At 43.5% G+C, this 21,718-nt stretch overlaps 1 protein-coding gene across 4 annotated transcripts in view; it reads right to left on the bottom strand.

The window, feature by feature from the left end:
• The window catches only part of mctp1a (multiple C2 domains, transmembrane 1a), a gene marked incomplete at both ends in the record, with an annotated part of 88,869 nt that extends 84,911 nt beyond the window's left edge, over window positions 1–3,958 (bottom strand). For all 4 annotated transcript variants that reach the window (XM_080838451.1, XM_080838454.1, XM_080838452.1 and 1 more), the window contains one exon: window positions 3,898–3,958. In XM_080838451.1, coding sequence (XP_080694577.1) covers window positions 3,898–3,958 — 61 coding nt within the window. The remainder of the gene's footprint in view (window positions 1–3,897) is intronic.
• Window positions 3,959–21,718: the final 17,760 nt, after the last annotated feature.

Here is a 21,718-nt window from a genome sequence, read left to right as displayed (position 1 = left end):
GCCTTGTGACTAAATATGATTGGACACATGTGGTCTGTCACTGGTTACTACTAAATGGGTTGGTAGTTACTGATTGGTGATTGTCAGTCTGTGATTGGCTAATATTCATGAGGTGAAAAGTTCATGTGTGTTTCGAGATCCTGTGTGATTGGCTTGGGTTTTGGTGTAAATGTTATCACTTCAGCCACAACACTTCTTTGACTTCTTCATCTTAAAAAACAGCTTGCCGCATCTTCTGAGAACAGACTCTTCTGTCTCTGTGTTTTAGTTTTTTCTCTTGTCTTTGTGCATCGTAGAATGACACACATTTCACAGTTTTCTGATAATGTATGGTGTGATCTTAGTAAGGACACTAGATCTGTATTGAGTCTGAGTCAGGTTACATGTGACAAGAAACGCTGAAATGTTTTATGTCTCTCTGTATTTGTCATACATTTCTCTAGCCAATCATACAATGGACTGTACAGTTTTTACTGGATTGGTTGAAGGAACCACAATAGCTATAAATTAAACATTCAGTCTCAGCAGTAGTTTCTGAGCTTGAAGTTTTCCCAACAGGCTTTGCTCCCTGATTCCCCATAACAAACGTGATCATGCTAAAGAGGGCTTTTTCATAATAGTTTTTAAATGCACTGACAACCTTCACACTGAATGGTATCATGTTTAGCTCCATTAACAATAACAATAATACATGATGCCAAGCAAAACATACTGTATTAACGAGACAAAACTAACTAAATCAATAAAAGCACTCTGATAAGGATTGTCAGGATTGGTGTCATTTCTGGTTGTAATGGGGGAACCGTTGCTGTCATCTTTCACTTAATACTTACAATACAGACATTGATCCAAATGAGAGAAATGGCACAATGTTGGTTAGAGCTCTTTGCCTCACAAAAATCCTGTTATCCTTTCAAAAATCAGGAGTACTATCTGTCACTGTCACTATCACTATCTGTCACAGTCCGTATAGTTGTGCATCAGCCTCATGGAATGGAACACTTGAACATCAATGTGCACTTTACCATTTCAAAATGGCAATCTTCCTTAATCTAATCAGTGTCCTCATACAGTCTTCTGATTTCATATGAAGCATCATTAGATCTGCCTCTGTTCTCTAATTGTATATGAATGTGTGAATGAAGGCATCATGCAGTAAAGTTGAACAACTAGGTTTTCCATGAACTCATAGCACACACTGTCATTCACATCCAAGGCATAGGCAAGGCATATGTCTTCCTCCAGGGTCCTTCTAGTTTAGTACAGCTGTTCTTGATCGCTAACTAACTGGTCGCATTAACTTAACATCCCAAACCATGACACCATCTACCAAATGTGTGAGTCTTTTTATTGTGTTCATCATGTGAAGAGTTTTGTTCTGGGGAAAACCCCATTCCTCATTCCTCATTCACTATTCCTCATTGCAATAACAGGTTTGTAGGGTGTTGTTTTGAGTTGATCTCACCAGTGTGTAATGGTAGGTCAGATACATACTAGGATGCATACAATAAAGAACAAATTCAACACCCCTAGTCTTGATGTGAGGTATGTACAACAGAACTATAATGACTACGTTACTAACTACTAATACGTTTACAGTACTTACATTTATTACAGTAATTTAGCACTTAGTCTTTCATGCAAATCAACTTGCAGGATGATATTCAGTGTGTTCGCTGAAACTGAAACCATGACTTCAGAGTTGCCACCTTTCCCCACGAACAGAGCAACAGGAACAGTCCCATGTACAACAGACCCTGTATTGTGAAACCTCCATAATATGATTATCTGTGACAGAGGTACCAGAGCTCAGGTCCCCTGCTATGGATGGCCATGGCCACACTGACAGGCTTGGTCACAGGTCACCAGTTCTTCAGTCCAGCGTTCAGAAACACTGGAGGTAAGCAGCTCAGGCGACTCAATGTCCTCCTGTCAGTCGCCTCCAGGTGCTGTCACCGGTGCCTTTGAGATCAGGGTGACAGGGTGATGCGAGACAGACAGACAGAGAGAGAGAGAGGATGCGGGTCTGACCTCCCAGTGACCCTACGCTCAGTGTATCACTGACAACCGTCGCAGTGAGAAGACTGGCTAAGCCAATGCTGAGATTTTTGTTTGTGAACCTACCTGGCATACTAAAATATCTATATTTCTATTTTGTAGCTTTGCAGAGACCTGGAAGCGAAGTAGTTGCATAAGCTGCATATCAACCCAGATCTATCCATGCTAGATGAAATGCTACACCTCAAGGGGTTGGCACTGAGGACCGTGTCACTTTGTGGCTCCTTTTTGGGAACATACACTGCACATACACTGCACAGCAGGCAGAGTTCTGATTGCAGGCTGCTGTGTAGAGCGCTTTCTTACGCCACATTGCAAAGCCTAAAATAGCACCAGTGAGCCACAGATTTCACAGAAGAAGCTACAGCCTCCCTATTCTGCCTAAAATCCCGCGGTTAAATCTGACAGAGGAGGGAGATATGCTGGCAAACTAATTCTCCCATTTTTCAGACCCCTAACAGAAGCATCAGTGCTCCGTGTCACCTCGACCTGAGTGAGGGCCACTTTCACCAGGGATCCTTCTCTAGTCCAGGCAGGGCACATGGCCATGAAGAATGATGGAAAGCTGAGCGAGGTAGCAGATGTGGGAGAATTTACTGCCTTTCAGGGCCACTCTTCAAACCGCGGGTGGCTGGCAGAGGCATCTCACAAGGGCAGGAGGTGCCGGCAACACTGGCACCCCGCCAGCACACCCATGGGGCACCCACACTGGCACGCGCCCAGCAAACAAAAAAACAAGCTCCTGATCTCTGACGTTCCTCAGCTGAGCAGGTCCTACAGCTCTGGCCCTGTGCTACATCCACTGCTGACACTCCAGCCTCCATGTGGTTATATGGCCGGGAGAGCTCCGTCACAGGGGGCTGGTCTGGTGTGGAAATGGGGTGTGTGGGTGGCAGTTCAGAATTGCATTTTCTGATACTACAAAAAAATAATAAAAAAGGCATTTTTTAAAGCCAGTTATCTAACCTGTCTTTGGTGGAGGCATTTGATCTGACAGAATTTCAACGGATTCAGGCGAGGTATTGGCATTTCTGTTATCATTTAACGCAGACTATATTTTCAGAGATTGTCTTGTTCAGATTTGATTTATTGCAAAAACTGCAGTCATATAAGCCCAAAAATTCATGTGTTCCTTTCTCAACCGTGTTACCATCAATGGGAATGAAGGCAAGAGTTCTACCTCTACTTGTGAGGTCAGTGAGGACCTGTGTGGTGTGTCCGTGAGACACTCATCTCTTAGCTCATCACCCACCATCCTCCAGAGGCTCCTGAGCCGACCGCCCTCGGCTCTCCCTCCACTCTCCCAGGCCCCTAATGAGATCATTAGTGTCCCCACAGCCAGTACAACCCCAAGGCATCCAAACACAACCACACACACTGTCAAAATCACACACAGGATGTGTGTGTGTGTGTGTGTGTGTTTGTGTGTGTGTGTGTGTGTGCGCACAACTCCTTGTCTGTGTCTATGCAACTGGATACTACAATGCAGGCAGCTACAATGACAGACGCTGACCTGAGGAATAGTACACTGACCAAACAGCATATTTGCACGTCTGCAGAATAAAGGAATAGAAACGTGACAGAAACGTGTGTCATCGGTTGTCAAACTGCAGGAGCTTCCCAGAAACAACCTCAGTTTGCATACTTGCATATTTACATACATACATACATACAGTTCATAAAGAAAGATCAGGAGAGAGAGAGAGCGCGATAGATAGATAGATACATACATACATACATACATACAGAAGGATCAGAAGAGAGAGAGAGAGAGACTGAGCTAAAGAGAGAGAGAGAGAGATAATAAAGAATAAAGAATGCTGTCCTGTCAGCTCTCACCTCCTCTGTCCCTGATGGCCAGGTTGTTGCCCTTCCTCAGTGTGATGTCCAGCTGGTACATGCCGTGCTTGGGAGGAGGTGGAGGAGGTGGCAGCAGCGTTGGAGGAGGCTCTGCATTACTGGGCTCCACAATGCTGATCCCCTGATGAGGAGGAGAAGAGAAACACAGCGTCATGGACAACATATAACGAAGGGATGCTAAACGTCACAGGGATTCTTGTTGATGTCATGAAAAACACCATGTCACAGTTATTTCATTTAATATAATGCACACAGTGATGGTGGTTCTGCAAGCTTCTTCCATAAGTGGGGTGCATCTTAAAGAGTCCCTCAGAGAAACTCACCTCAGCGGCAGACACACACTCTTTTTTTCCAACAACCAACAACAATTCTGTCTTAGCAGGTGAGTACACTCTTCCTGACTCCTGTCTCACTCGCTCCCTGTTCTCAGGTCAGTTGACATGTCCTGTCAGGTTGAACAGGTCGGAGGACTGCAGAGTGACACATAGCAGCAGAGTGACACACAGCGTGAGGTATGTTACGCTTACAAAACCCTGAGCAAGAAGAAAGTGGCTGCCAAGGGTTGACTAAGGATTTAAAACCATTTTTGCAATTATCATCATCATTAGACCTCCACAGGATTCACAAGAGCTGGCATCTGGCTCACAGCATGTCCTCTGCCTTGGCTCTCCCCTGGACCCACACCAGGAGCAGCCATGAGGAGCCATGGGGAGCTAGAGGCCGCCGCGAGGAAGCAGCAGTCATGGTGATGTGAGATGGCACATACAGATAAGCAGCACTGGGAGCGTATCTCTGTTCCCAGAGTCCTAAGTTCCAAGGGTCCTATGTCCTCCAGCTCTATAAAGCACATCATGGGAGCCTGAATAAGATGTTCCCCAACTTTTATTCACATAACATGTGTATATAATATAGGCCTACCACTATCACCTCAGGGTGCACAATATTTCACATTTTGCTGTCATTTCATTAGCTAAGTATTTTTTTCTATCTTTTTATTTTTTGTCATGATCCCATCCTGTGCCATATACTGTACATCTGGGGAACATTGGGAACATAAGAATAGATATGGGAAACAAAGGACTGACCCCCTTCCTATAGATCTAAATTTGATGTGCTGATTGCAGCTGTGAATACATCAAGTTTACTCCGGCAATATACAAATTACAATATTTGTATATATTTTATATAATACAGCCGTGGAAAAAATTAAGAGACCACTTCAAAATTATCAGTTTCTCTGGTTTTACTGCATCTTAAAGAGTCCCTCAGAGAAACTCACCTCAGCGGCAGACACACACTCTTTTTTTCCAACAACCAACAACAATTCTGTCTTAGCAGGTGAGTACACTCTTCCTGACTCCTGTCTCACTCGCTCCCTGTTCTCAGGTCAGTTGACATGTCCTGTCAGGTTGAACTTGAGGTGAGGACTGCAGAGTGACACATAGCAGCAGAGTGACACACAGCGTGAGGTATGTTACGAGAGGCCTACAAGCCACAGAGTCTTGCACCTACTGTGAAATTGGACAGCCAGGCCAGTAAAGGTGTGGATGGAGTACCACCAGATCAGGACCCTGTCATGGCCAGCCCAATTTCGAGACCTGAATCCCATAAATAACCTCTGAAATGTGATCAAGAGGAAGATGGATGGTCACAAGCCATGAAAAGAAGCTGAGCTGCTTGAATTCTTGCGCAAGGAGTAGCATAAAGTCACCCAACGGCAATGTGAAAGACTGGTGGAGAGCATGCCAAGACACATGAAAGTTGTGATTTTAAATCAAGGTTATTCCACCAAATACTGATTTCTGAACTCTTCCTAAGTTAAAGCATTAGTATTGTTTAGTTTAAAAATGAATATGAGCTTGTTTTCTTTGCATTATTCGAGATCTGAAGACACTGCATCTTTTTTGCTATTTTGACCAATTGTCATTTTTCTGCAAATAAATGATCTAAATGACAATATTTTTATTTGAAATTTGGTAGGAATGTTGCCAGTAGGTTATAGAATAAAACAAAAATGCACATTTTACTTTAACACATACCAATAAATAGTAAAACCAGAGAAACTGATAATTTTGAAGTGGTCTCTTAATTTTTTCCGCGGCTGTATATATATATTTCATGATTAAACCAACAACTGGTGGACACAATGAGAAATGTGTGCATGGCGGGACTCAAATGATAACACCAAACTGTATCAGCTATACCTTCAGACCACAACAAGGACATATCCCTACCACTTCAACCTCAGGGACCACAATATTTCACATTTTACTGTAATTTCATTAGATATAAGTATTTATAAATAACCAGAAAACCATGATAGTGATCTACCTATAAACTGTTAGCATGTTGGCTTAGTCTTCTAAACATCATGCTTCCTCACAAGGCTAGCCCTCACGCTGCAGTTCATTACAGTTCAGTGCAGTGAAGATGAACCTGGATAGTAAGCATACGAGGAAAGCATCTCGTCTCATCATGGCTTGTTTGCACAAATTCTATTTAGCATGGGAAAACACCACCTGCTCAAGTTTAAGCTAATTTACCAACCAAATGTTTTAAATCACCCAGCCAGACATCGCTAATTGTTGGTATGATTATATGTGCAAAATTTCTTCCATCTTATGGCACAGGTGTTGATCTAAAACGAAACAGTGTGCAGAGCCTGCAGTAGCAGAGTCAATAGCATAGCCCTGCGCTCAGGTTAGCTACAGGAGTCATTAGCATAGCCCTGTGCTCAGGTCAGCAAAAGAGTCATTAGCATAGCCCTGCACTCAGGTCAGCTACAGGAGTCATTAGCATAGCCCTGTGCTCAGGTCAGCAAAAGAGTCATTAGCATAGGCCTGGGCTCAGGTCAGCTACAGGACACAACCAACAAGGGCCCAGAGCATGAACATGAACACAACATGCAGTCACGGAGACGCAAATGTAAGCCTTTTTTACATTTTCAAAGAGATAAACACTGACTGAGTGTGTAAAAAATAGAAATGCTGCCTCCTATTAAAAATAATAGACGAATAGGATTAGGATGACAATAACTGGGGTCAAAAATATCCAAAATACCCCTAGCCACTTAAATCCTCCGCTGTGATTGTAAATTTCAGTGAAACATCCGTAAACTATGTTTGCAAAAAGTCTTCTCAGGCTATTTTGAGACCAGGGAAGCCAACTCTCACGGCAATAAATAAACCAGCAACCCTGCACGAGGACGTGCACAGCAGAGTAACCAGAGGACGTCAAGAGATTACGTAATGGACATGCCCGTCTCCCGGACAAGGACTGGGAGCATAAGCTGCACGTGCCACATATGTCACTCACAACAGGAACTGGATCCACTGCATCTCTCTCTTCACCAGCCACTCTCTTAACATATATGAATGCGGGGGAAGCCGTGGGGGAAGCCATAGGACAGCGATCGCAATCCTACTCTCTATCTCTCTTCGACTCATTTTTGGCTAGAAAAGCCCCAAAAAGGACACAGACATGCACACATACACATATCAACTGTGATCCCAAAAAAATCAATTGTAAACAAGTTCGCTGACTAATCAGATATCTGCACGATCAGTGATACCTTGATACCGTACTGCACGTGTACTTCAATATGCACCATAGAAAGCCAACTGAAATCCTATTTTAGTGCACTGAGAGAGATAAAGTAGGGAGATCAGAAGACCTGCAGCACATTTCCAAATGGAGCGTCAGGCAGAAAGGAGGCCATCCCAGCCAGCACATGTCTGTGCAGAAGGCAAGTTGCCACTCCTCCTACGCATCAAGCTCCAGGAGGATTGCAGAAGAGCCCGCAGGCTCTTAAAAATAAACCTACAGTGAGGGCACTTGTATTTACTCAGTCATATTTTACACCCATACAGTCACAAACACTGCTCTCTCCATGGTTTCATCAACTTACAGCCAGAAATGTCTATCTTTTAGCATACAAGAAGCTGCGTTGCTCCACAGATAAAACTGTTCTCTCAATCTTTCATTTTCGTGAACGATAGATATATTTGAAAATAGTACTGAGCACATAAAATAGCACATAGAATTGCCTATAATGAGAACATCTCCCTTTGGTTTTACCCCTGACCGTCTTTACTGAGGCCATCCCTTGTCATTCTCCCTTGGGGCTGCTGACCTGTGACTGTAGCACTTGAAGCCCTCACACTCAGCCCTTCATGGCTCGTGAGCCGATGACCTGCCCTTTCCTTTGACATTCCCTTAAGGTGCAAATAATTGGAGTGTTTCATGATATCGGTGACAGCTGAATTAAGAGCAATCCCACTTACTACCTGTCTGACCTCCCTGTTGAGGCACCAGAGTCATTCGACTGTAATGCTGTTTGTGCAGCAAGAAAAGTCTTTAGCTCTAAACTACACTATCTTGTGAAACACATTCAAGTAGTATGACATATATATATATACATATTCATACACTAATACTAACTATCACGCAAGACGCTGAAATATACGGTATGAATATGGAGGTTCTACTGCCTATTACTTCAATGTGATAGCAGCCCTATACATACCTTGAAATTGCCTTGCAATACAGTGTACATACACCAATAACCCAAAGCAAATTCTCAGACCTTCTACTACTCATAAGAGTTCCACTTCTGACATCAACTTGATGAGAGACTGCAACTTTTTCCTGCAGTTCCCGTGAGAATGATTTCTCTCTTCCGGCTTATCAGTGTTGGGCGCGTAGGCTGCCGGCTGTGTCCTCTTTTCTATCTCAAAATGAATCAAAGAAGATAGAATACAATGCAAACCTGCATATACAGCATATTTATTACAGTTACAAACAGGTTTCATTGGGTATGTGCCACTCTAGACACGCAGATGATTTAGCCCTGTACTTCAAGGGGCTGTCGAGACTATGAGGTCTACTAAAAATACTTTACAAAGGTAACAAACTGAAGTGTGACTAAAAGAAAGTTTAACCATATATCTTGACATCATAACTTGTTCAAAAAGACATTTTAAGAATATCAGAAATTCTGTTAAGGTAATAAATCACTGAGATTGCACGACAGGTCGCTCACAGTGGTAAAAGCTAGTCATCCCCGATGAGACGACAAACACAATTTACCTAAGTGTGGATAATAGAGCACACCCTTTGACACCAATCAATACTGACAACACACAAGATGACGCGACTAACCCCAGGCATGCCAGAACCTTCTCCATACTTTCCCACGGATTCCTCCAGTGGAAATGAAGGTGTACTCAACTGGAATACTCTAAGCCCTCAAGCCTCTGAGATGTGGAGAAACTTGGGAAGTTTCATGCTGTCAGAAATGCATTGACTTATATCTGCTTATGCCATTATATCAGGTAGCACACAAAGGGAAAGATAAAACCACAGCAACATTTTTCCTGGTAGATGCAAATTCATAAAGCACATCACTTAAAATATATATAGAAAACATATACTAGAACACTATATGGAAAGGTCCAAGGGTTTACTGGAACCCCATAAGACTGCTGGGCAGGGCACCAGTGAAAGGTTGAGGTGATACTGTGCCTTTATCACCAAAGCTATCACCTACTACTACACTCTTTGGGCTCTCTCTTTGTTTGGTGTAACCGTGTTTGGGCACCTGTGGTTACTTCACTGACCAGCACAGTGAAAAGAAACTCCCCCATAATCACAGTTTGAGGATGTGTAGATCTCTTTTCCTAACATGCAGGGCTTCCATTTCCAGACAGGTGCCAATCACTGCGTCACATTCCAGTTGCCATGTACCAGAAGAGGTGGCTGAAACCAATTGTAAATATCACCATCACCACCACCATCACCACCACCACCACCAATATGACAGATGGCTACCTTCAAAAGTAAAAGGCAAATGCCATCGCTTCACAAAAACTCAGAGCTAAAATGGTTTTCATTCTACCACATATAAAAGCAATCAGATGTCAGGTAACATCACCCTTTCTGGCTGGCTAAGGCCAGATCTTGTGTCTTATCCACAGGACTACCGGTCTGACATATTGGTTTCAGAGAGTTCGGTATCCGGTGCTCACACAGAGCTGTGGTGGCAGCCGCCACACAGACACGGAGGCTGGCCAAAATGTGAGGCTGATGATGGGAGAGATGTCGGGAGAGTGCAGCGAGCTCGGTGAATAATGAATGAGACTCACTTTGGTGTGCGCCGGCACGCCGCCAAAACGCTGTCACCCAAGTGCTTACACACAGCTAAGGAGTGTTCTGGCCACCTTATGGGCCTAATCACATTTTATCAACACAGGGCAGAGCACTGGCATTGCATGGGCAAGACTGCCAAGGGAGTTGTATGTGTAAGTGAGAGACAGAGAGAGAGAGAGACAGAAAGAGAGAGAGAGAGAGAAAGAGAGACATAGAGAGAGAGACAGAGTGAGAGTAGTAGACCGAGGGAAGAACATTAGAAGAATAATTGTATTAGTATCGGGTTCTGTGCAGAGCTATTTCAGTTTTGCTGCAAACAGCGCTCATATCAGGGGGGTAAGGTGGAATCTCTTCACTCCGGCTGAGTTGGTCTCGCCAGGCGAGTGATATGCTGAGACACCTGATGGTCTGAAATGTGTGGATTTTGTATTCATACTGCTAGAGAATTGACCTGGCATCCAAATTCATACAGCCATGGAGCTCAGGTGAGCTTCAGAGAAATAACCACGTATCCCTGTTTAGGACAGGGCCTTTCTGACAGACCAAGCAACAACAGAGCAAGCAACAATAGAGCAAGCATCCATAGACAAACTGCAGTCATACTTTAAACAGACCCATGTTATCTTCGTGACTGGCACCAATCCACACTTCAGGGCCCACATGCTGAGATGCTACCAAGACCAGCATCATAGGTGAGAGTCATGATAAGCACACATACAAATGAATGCATACCTGCACTGAACGCCACATTGGATAAAAGCACTGCTTAAATAATTGAGTGTGAAGAGTGATAAACAGCTCCTTGGTGATAAATGACCGTGATGATCATTTCTCACTCCCTCCTCTCCTTCTCTCCCTGTCTCCCCCTCTCCTCCTCTCCTAAAAGCCTCTCTGGGGACCCTGGGCATTTAGGCATATTTGCACTTCTCAGGCTCTCTCTGCTTAACAGTCGGGATTAGTGTTTGTACGGAGGGGCGGAGGGCTCATGAATAAGAAATGAGGCTGATAAGGTTTCCAGACAGCCCGGAGTCCTAGTGTATGAGGAGTTTTGATAAAGCAGTCAATGGGATATTCCACACCACTGAATTCATCCTCCCCAGACAGGAGGGGGAGAGTGCTGACCCCACGGTGAGGAGAGAGGTAGAGGGCACTGGATTACCACACAGAGAACACTTCAAGGTTCACACAAGGGACTGACTACTGAAAGGGAAAAGGATCACAAGCAACTTTGGGGTAAGTCGTGAGAAAATGTAAGGGAACATTCTGGATAGAAAGAATTAAAGACAAGATTCAAAATAATTAATGTTTTTCCCCTGGCTACCTGTCTCTCTCTCAGTACCCCCGACTGAAAAACTAAATGTGCAGTCAGAGTCGGCTGGCAGTCCTATTACTCTCTCACAGTCTGATGCATTGAGCTGTCCGCCAGACTCCACTCCACCACCCTGCCTCGGAGTCCACATCACGAAGCCCAGATGAGTTCCCCCACTCTGGCCCTGGGAAAGCCCTGTGTGTGTGTGTGTGTGTGTGTGTGTGTGTGTGTGTGTGTGTGTGTGTGTGTGTGTGTGTGTGTGTGTGTGTGTGTGTGTGTGTGTGTGTGTGTGTGTGTGTGTGTTCATTTACAGCCTGGCAGTTCATTTACAGCCTGTGACTGCCCCTTTGATTAGATAACCACCAGTGTTCATAATGAGCATCAGCAAGACCCCCCCACTATCACCACACACACACACACACACACAGACACACACAGACACACAAACACACACACAGACACGCACAGACACGCACACAGACACTCACACACACACACTCACACACACACACACACACACAGACACACACAGACACGCACACAGACACTCACACTCACACACTCACACACACACACACACACACACACACTCACTCACTCACTCACTCACACAACTCACTCACACACACACATACACACACACAAACAAACACACACACGCACACACATACACTCTCTCACACACACACACACACACACACACACACACACACACACACACACACAAACACACACATACACGCACACACACACACACACACACACACACACACACACACACAACCCAATCCCATCTCCAACTCATTTACCTCCCTGGGCCAGTCTCTCTCGTTTCCACCCCCCCCCCCCCCCCCCCCCCATCTCTCCCTCACAGATGAGGCAGTTAGTCAGCAGGCTGAACCCAGTGGCTGTTTAACATGAGGGTGGCCATTTATATTTAAAGTCTGTGGAGTCACATGGCAGAGGGTGACATTGAGTGATGAATATGATGAATATGAGTGAGGGGTTATTTGGATAATTGTCTGGGTTAATTTAGGTCTTTCCAGTGAAACATGAAGAAAGGGGTGGAGGCTTTCACTGCCCTTGTCCATACAGTGCCCTGTCTTGGTACATACAGTGCCCTGGTCCATATAGTGTCCTGTCCTGGTACATACAGTGTCCTGGTACATACAGTGTCCTGGTACATACAGTGCCCTGGTCCATATAGTGTCCTGTCCTGGTACATACAGTGTCCTGGTACATACAGTGTCCTGGTACATACAGTGCCCTGGTCCATATAGTGTCCTGTCCTGGTACATACAGTGTCCTGGTACATACAGTGTCCTGTCCTGGTACATACAGTGTCCTGGTACATACAGTGTCCTGGTACATACAGTGCCCTGGTCCATATAGTGTCCTGTCCTGGTACATACAGTGTCCTGGTACATACAGTGTCCTGGTACATACAGTGCCCTGGTCCATATAGTGTCCTGTCCTGGTACATACAGTGTCCTGGTACATACAGTGCCCTGGGCTCTTGGGCTCCCAGTGGGCCAACAGTGAAGCTGAAGGCAGAGAAATAGCTGTCAGTCATCATCAGACTTGAACTCCATGCAGTACACTAAACCTTACTGGTGGGTTGGAGATGCTGAGCTGCAGTAATTGTACTTGTGCACACCCTCTGATCCTAAAGACAACCTATGAACCTCAAGACAACCTCTGACCCTAAAGACAACCTCTGACCCTAAAGACAACCTATGACCCTAAAGACAACCTCTGAACCTAAAGACAACCTCTGACCCTAAAGACAACCTATGAACCTCAAGACAACCTCTGACCCTAAAGACAACCTATGACCCTAAAGACAACCTCTGAACCTAAAGACAACCTATGAACCTAAAGACAACCTATGAACCTCAAGATAACCTCTGACCCTAAAGACAACCTCTGAACCTAAAGACAACCTCTGACCCTAAAGACAACCTATGAACCTAAAGACAACCTATGAACCTCAAGATAACCTCTGACCCTAAAGACAACCTATGAACCTAAAGATAACCTCTGACCCTAAAGACAACCTCTGAACCTAAAGACAACCTCTGACCCTAAAGACAACCTATGAACCTAAAGACAACCTATGAACCTCAAGATAACCTCTGACCCTAAAGACAACCTATGAACCTAAAGACAACCTCTGACCCTAAAGACAACCTCTGAACCTAAAGACAACCTCTGATCCTAAAGACAACAACAAAAACATATATTACACATAGTCAATAGGGTGAACATTTATAACATTAGACGACATTCGATACCTGTAGAATGCCATGTGCAGAATTATGATCATCATTCGAATATAATGTCAGACAATCATAATGTAAATGAGGAGAGTATAAACATATAACACTCACACAGATAAAAAAAGAGATTTGTAGAGAGAATATCAGAAGGTTTTCCACTCAGATGAGTCTGTTAAAATCTCTTAAAAAAAGAGATTTGAAGAGAACATTTCAGAAAGATTGTTTAAGAATAAGGGTGGCTGTTGCTGAGCACAACTTAGCTCACTGTACTGGAAAGTTCTACATGGCGCCATTGCAAAGGCATCCATTAGTGGACAAAAGTGCCTAATTTCCGACCATCTACCCCATTCACTAAGCGTGATCGAGATCAGTCTGCTTCGTGCTCTTTGCTTCTGACAGGGTCTCTTGTGTAAAGAGCCATCACCGAATTTCCTGTAAACACGACTGTTTACCATCACAGCCCAGCTACCTATTCCAGTAAAAGAGGACAGAGAGGCAGAGAGAAAAAAAATCACGATGAAAAGCACGACGGAAAAAGAAGAATTCCACAGATGGAGGCTCTACAGGAGGACGCTACCTAAGCAGGAGATACAGGAGCCCTTTGGTCTGCAGGAGGACTCTCCCTAAGGAGGACATACAGGAGCCCTTTGGTCTGCAGGAGGACTCTCCCTAAGGAGTAGATACAGGAGCCCTTTGGTCTGCAGGAGGACTATCCCTAAGGAGGACATACAGGAGCCCTTTGGTCTGCAGGAGGACTCTCCCTAAGGAGTAGATACAGGAGCCCTTTGGTCTGCAGGAGGACTATCCCTAAGGAGGACATACAGGGAGTTCTTTGGTCTGCAACATCACATTCACAAAAGCATGATTAATGGCTGTTTGAACCAACAACAGCAATAAGTGAGCTTCTGAATTAAACATTAGATTATTCTTATTTCATCCTTAATTAGAATGCGAGGATAAAATAATTAATATCAGGGGCATGGGCGACTCAGAGGACTGAGATCATGGCAACCGAAGTATGAAGCAATGATGAATTAAATTAGAACTATGGTAATTATTAAATACAGGAAACATGGCAACCCTCTGCAGAGGCATCTACATGTCAATCAAACCTTCACAGTCAACAGAGGTGTGCTTTTCTAAAGGACTATTCATCTTCACTATAAAATATATATTATTATATTATATAAAAGATTAAAGTAACTGTTTCGGTATGAGCACCAGTTCAACAGAACTATGTACCGTACGTGTTGCACTGCTAAAAATGAAACAGTCTGCAGAGTTTAAAAACTTTAATCTTTTATATAATATAATAATATTTTTATACCGTACTTGTTGCACTGATGAAAATGAAACTTAACTGAAACATACAGTCAAACTCCTGCAACAGACAGCATATGTCGATCATAGATGACTGTATGCAGAGCTGAAAGAACTTGATGATTCAAATGATTCATTTGTGGTCATCGTTCTTCTTCATTCCAAAACACATTTCATAGGGGTTATCTCCAGCAAACAATACACGCATGGAGACTCATTGTCATGCTAAACACGGTTTACCATACACATGTGAACATCACACTGACTATCTATATCAATATTCAACACTATCAACCCACCCACACACATACTCTGACATACACAAACATGCAGAGAGTGCGAGAGAGAGAGGGGCATTGCCTTAAGCTAAAAATACAATTTCCGCACAGCAAAGAAGTAACATTATTCTATCTCCATCAACCAATCCGGCCCACAAAAACATATGTCATGCCCTTCCCGATACAATCAGTTTGACCAGGTCCCTGGTGAGGTTGTGCTGATGCAATGGAAACAGGTGCACTGAAAGAGGACTGAAAGATGTGTGCGCACACATACACGCACACACACACACACACACGCGCTCATACGCACACACACACACGCACACACACACACGCACGCACACACACACACTTATGTTTGCTATGCCCTGTTTAATGCCCTGTTTAATTGAGGATCATGTTTTGACAAGCCACCCTCACCGGGCACATTGTGTTTGGCTGTCCACAGAGAAACGCCGGATGTGCCAAAAAAAGAGGCAATTTGATCTGATATAAGATGCGCTACGCACTTCAAAACAAGACAAACTACTGAGGTTACATCACCCATTATACCACAAAAACAGTAAATACTTCGCTTCAAATCACAGATCAAATAGTTGCTGAGCTAGGAGCTTGTCCACCAAGCTGCATACTGTCTTTCAAGACCAGGCTATGACTACTGCAGAGACAGCTGCACTCCCACCAGAGAGGGAGTGTCAAGACAAGAATTTCTCACCACCACAATCATCTGATAACTTCTGGGTAAGTCACCTTATGGCATCCCCTAATTAGGATTTGCCCCAATCCTGCCCTGCACAGCTGAGCAGACAGAGAGCATGTTCTGGATGGAGGAATGGTGTTGCGGCGCACATGGGGGCGTTTCAGAGTGGAGGGCAGATTGATTTCAGACCCTTCCCAGAGTGCCGAGCAGCAGGGAGCTTTAATCCACCTTCTGCCCACTCCCGCTCGCTCTAGCACTTCTATTCTCTCTAGCTGACGAGGGCGGCTCCATTCAGTGGTTATTTCTGACAGCCAACTGTCTCGCACACATGCAGAGAATATGTAGAAGGTGAGCTGTGCGATTGAAAAGCTCACACCATGCAGTCCAAACGGCATCGAGAGGACCGTGGTAGGGACTAATGCAGTGCTGTGTCCCATCAGCTGGGCATTCAGTTTAAACAATGACTGAAATGGATGAAAGTGGCACCCTATGCTGTGTGTGTCTCATCTCAAGCATACAGTATATGATGACCTTTCCAGGAGCTCAAAGAAAATATCCAAGGCAACAAAAAGAGTAAAACAGCACAGCAGACTGTAATGCCAGCATAAGGGCCACATGCTGTACATTTAATTAGCCAAAGGCCTTCAGGAGTTACAGCTGCTGACAGAGGTGAAAGCTTGTCAGAGAAAAAAGACAGACTGCTTACGCAGAGTTTCTGTCAAAATATATTTTTTTTATTCCTCAACTGGATGAAAGCTCGCAGGGGTCTATTCTGCTTTAAAAGCGTGCATTTCTGTCTGTCCATTTTTCTTGTCATAGAAATAAAGTTTGAATCTAAAGTTTGAATCATAAACGGAGCACACAATAGGGAAGTGAGTCATCCTCTGGGCGAACCACTAATGAGCCAATAATATCCCCACTTCTTACTTTCCCTCTTTCTCTCTATCACACAAATACACACACACACACACACACACACACACACACACTCTTAAACACACACACACACACACACACAAACACACAAGAATGTATCTAGTGTTCCAAACTTTCGTTTATACCTGATGAGCCACTGTATATAGTTTCCTGTCTGTATTAACAGACATCCTGACAGAGATGACCACATGCTTTATCAGAATGAGGCAAACTATTAGTGGAGACAGGGACCAGACTTAGCTGACAGCACAGTCAGGAAAATCACTCTGGATGCCTCACGGCAGAAGAGGATGACACCACTAACGATCCTCCTTCAAGGCGAAGCCCACTAAATGTACCTGACAGTGGCACCCTCAATGAATTAGATCAACTGGGAAGAATTTGGAAATTAAGCCAGCAGTCTTTCTCTAATGAGGCCCAAACATGGTTCCGAGACGGAGACAAGACACTTCCCTAGCTTAAAGGTGCCCTGTGTCTGGGCCAATTAGTAGACTTTGTAGACTTGACAGCATTGGACAGCATTTAACATGGATCATGGACGTGTTCAATTATTTTGTCTGTTAAAAGGAAATCTATAAAGTAATGAGAAGGTCTTCTGACGTAAACCCAGTTGGCATGGGGTTCCCGTGCCTACCAGACCCAGTTCCCAGGCCGAGGGGCTCGGTTCACGCCTGCGATGGCAAAAGCAGATGGCGGCGTCTGATGTGTCAAGACAAACGGTTCTCACTCAGTGAATGTGTGCTATGGCTGAGTGCCACAGGCAAAAAAGGAAAGTTTTGAAAATTATATTATATTGTATTAATACAATAATACAATATTAATAACAATAATAATATAATAAAGCACATCTATTATATCATATGAATTAGAGTTATATTAACAGAACACATAATATATTTTTTAGAATAGATAGTGTACCATCATCTTTTGGGAACCCATTTATTGTGTCTCTGCAGGCTTCTGCATACATCGATTTCCTGGTGCAATGGCTTTGTTTGGTGACAGCATGGCTCAGCACAAGGATGGATGATTTATGTGTACATACTGAGTGGGTTTAGCTGCTTGCACAAGATGACGTCAATAGATATCACAACACCTAAACAATGTCGGGTTCCCGTAATGAAAGATCAAGCTGAGAATAGGAGCTTTAATAAGACAGATGACCAGACAGAGCGAGTCAGTGGAGTGAAAGACAACAGCTCTGCCTTGATTTTAATTGAGCATATTGTGCTTATGTATCATCAGTCTTACCAACAACACCAGAGGCACAGAGTTACCTCACACTCCTCTCTGTAAGCAGAACAATGTAGGGCTATGTAGCGCAGGACAGCTGACGCAGTTGAGCTATGATAATGTCTTTTTTCATCATACTACTTATGCTTGCAGTGCTCTTTTGATAGGGAAGAGTTTTATAATCTGGATTTCAAGCACGGCATGGGGTTGGACAGGGCCAGCGGTGCTTTGCATCCACACTGCCTCGAACACCTGCGTGCAGCAAGGCGCTGGACTTCAGGAGAGTCCAACATAATTTGGTTGGCATCCATACAAACCAAATTATCTGTGGCAATGCAGCAACTTTCATACAATTGTTAGGGAAATAAAGTGTAGTTACAGGCTTTTATCAGTCCTCAGTGGAGTTCTTGGGTTCAGGTCCCCAAATCAATCTTAAGTTTAGTTTAGTTATACTATGAAAAATGCTGAAACGTAGAGTCATTCTTCACCACAGCTCCCATACAAACAAACAGTAATAGAGAAACTTGCTTTGTGTTCGCAGTTTCATATTGTCTGATAACACCAAGCTATGTCTATCAGAGACAGCTATGCCCATTACCAAAAGTGGGTTCCAAAACAAGAAATCATCTACTGAGTCGCCCACTCAATCATCAGATAACTACTAGGTATTCTACCTTATTATTTATTACCTTGTCCTTAAAACCTTCCCGGCAAAGAGAGATTCAAAGTTTTTTTCTGGACTCCTAATCTTAGCCTGTTCTAATGCTTTTCCAACTGGCAGCTTTATTTCTTCACAGCGAATCTGAAGGCTAGTGAATAAGCTCTCCATGGACCTATGCACCCTATACACCTCCAGCAAAAGGATTTAAAAACAGAACCAGCTATAACATTTGAGAAACGATAAGCACAACTGAAAAATAAAAGTAGGGGTGGGGAATCTGCCCAGAAAAATCATATCACAATCTATTTAACACACAATCACGATCCACAATCTGAATCTCAATCTTTCTTCCCAATTTTGAAATTAACTGTAGAGACTATCCAGCCAGTGTATTGACTTATCTAGTTGCGCCATTCATCACATTGAAGAAACTGTCAATATCATTAAAACCTGAAAACATTATAATCAATAGTCTAAATATAATTTTACCATTAAATAACACAGAAGATCTTGTAGTAAAAATATATATTTTTTAAAAGTGTAGTAACACAAAAGTTAACTTAAGTAATAAGTGTGCATCGGTGTCTTAAAACCCCGCATTGTGCACAGCTTTGAACAGCATCATATGTGACCGCCTCAGTAACCTCTCTTTTGTTTGCAGCTTTGATCGTATTTTTCCGGCTGCTCTAATGTGCCTGTGTTAACATGTGTGATCTCATATGTCATATGCAATAGTGCTTGTGATGAATGCGCACAAATAAAGATGTTCTCTCTGGTTTACTGTCAACCGATGATGTGAGCCGTGTGTTGCATTGCCTCCGTTCAAATGAGACCTCAAACCGTCTTTCCCACCTGAATAATGGAACTGTTGGACGTCAACAGTACAGGTTGTGCTTTGATGGAGATGATGGAATTACGAGCTTTGGGAGAAGGTTTAGAAGCTTTAGAGCCACATGCATCAGCTGGAGCTGAAGGATACCCGGCAAAATGAGCACGCCACAGATGAAGAGGAAGACGATAAAGAAGAGGACAGTGAGAAAAATGAAGAAGCATATGCTGAATTGATTCAAAGTTTGGATGGAAAAGGCCTGACCCCTAGTTATGAGTGAAGCACAAAAAATTGCAAACGATCTCTTCAGATATGAATGGACTATTACGCAGGTTAAGGAAACCCCCATGTGATTAGCCTGTACACAGAGCTAATGTCCTTGCATAAAACTGCAAATGAGAGTGTTACAGACTGTATTATTCGGGCAGAAACAGCAATTACAGCACTGGGGGATGCTAATGAGACACTAAGTGATGGACTTTTGATTGCAATGAATCTGAAAGAGTCATTTAAGCCATTTGTCATCACATTACGCATGGTAATGAGGACATGTTCATGAAGAAGAGGACCTACTATGCAGATTTTCAATGTTCATCATTTCATTTTTTGGGGTAATATTAAAAATAGATTAACAAAGTTCAATGTTCCAAAACACATATTTTTTCTCATACTGTACATCTTTATTCACCCACTGAAATGCTTGGTCACAGTTCCTTCATCTTCACCCTGAGATTGTGACATCCTGTAATAAAGGAACAGGGCTGGAATTCCAAGTAGGCGTTTCAGGCAGCTGAGAAAAGGGGCTTCTGTGGGAACCAACAAGGAAACAACCAGAAAAGCATAATAGGTCCTCTTTGACTTTTGCCGAATTCAAGGCAAAGCTAAGTGGTTTCGGAGAAAAGTGTTATGCTAGCTCTGTTTACATGTGATGAAAGCGAGGGGGAGAGAGAAGAACGTAGGCAGTTACATGCTTCAACTGTGGTGAGAAGGGACACCACAAAGGGGTGTAGTTACTGCAAAGGGGTGTGGTCACTGCAAAAGGGTGTGGTTACTGCAAAAGTTCAACAGAAACAGAGCCTCGTATTTAGTTTAATACCCAGACGCTAGGACAGTCCTATAGAGCAGACTGGTGAAGTTTGTCACAAAGAGTGTGGTTGAACAACCCAGACAGACCTGACGATAGCAGATGATGATTCCAAAGGGAAGAAAGACTGAAGTGTCTCAGATGGGTACTTCTGATAGCCAGGATAGAACTCAGTTGGAGGGGGAAGCCCATGAGCCGTGCTACCCAAACAGACAGGAGAGCCGCTCAGTACCTCTCTGATTACGTATCTGATGTTGGATTCAGTGACCAGGTGAGAGCTTTATGTTTGATGTAATGACGTGCATGGTACCTTTGAAAGAGACATTTAGTATAATGTGGCCACTCAGCACAGCCATCTAGTAGGCATCATTCAGTTGGTTTGTCAACATAGTGTGGATCTACTGCATCAAAGTTTTATGTGAAGTTTGGATACATTAGTAGGAGGACATAAAATGAGACAATTTCCACGATTGATCGATCACGAAATAAAACCATCATGTCACCCACCCCTAGATGAAAGGCCAATGAACTGCCGCATACTGTATAGTAAGTGCTACTTATAGAAATGAAGAAAATGAAATGGGAAAATCTTGAGAAGGCAGCTGACTGTACCAAAGGTCTGTAAGATATGGTTCACAGTTTAAATTACAATAACTTTACCTTCCACTGTGTAAACAGACACCTGTAGTCCCATCCCCTATCTCTCTCTGATTATCTCACTCACTCTCTCTGTCTTTATCTCCCTCTCTCTCTCTAACACACTTAGAGAAAGCCTCACACAGGTCAACATACAAAAACATATACGTTAAACTGTGCTAAAATACATCAGACCTAATGAGAATTTCACTACATTTACTTCAAGTGCAATATCTAAAAGACACACCGAGCAAGACATCGCCATCTAAGAACAAAAGGTTAGCTCTTCTAATCATGATAAAGGTTCTCCCTTTAGAAAAAATATAATCACGCTGAGTCTGCAATTAGAGCTGAGAATAACACAGACAAGGAGACTGAGATAAAG

This window comes from Sprattus sprattus (assembly GCF_963457725.1).
Source record: "Sprattus sprattus genome assembly, chromosome: 5".
In the NCBI taxonomy this organism is placed as follows: domain Eukaryota; kingdom Metazoa; phylum Chordata; class Actinopteri; order Clupeiformes; family Clupeidae; genus Sprattus; species Sprattus sprattus.
The sequence above is the reverse complement of the archived record's forward strand: the minus strand, read 5'-3'. Positions and strand labels throughout refer to the sequence as shown.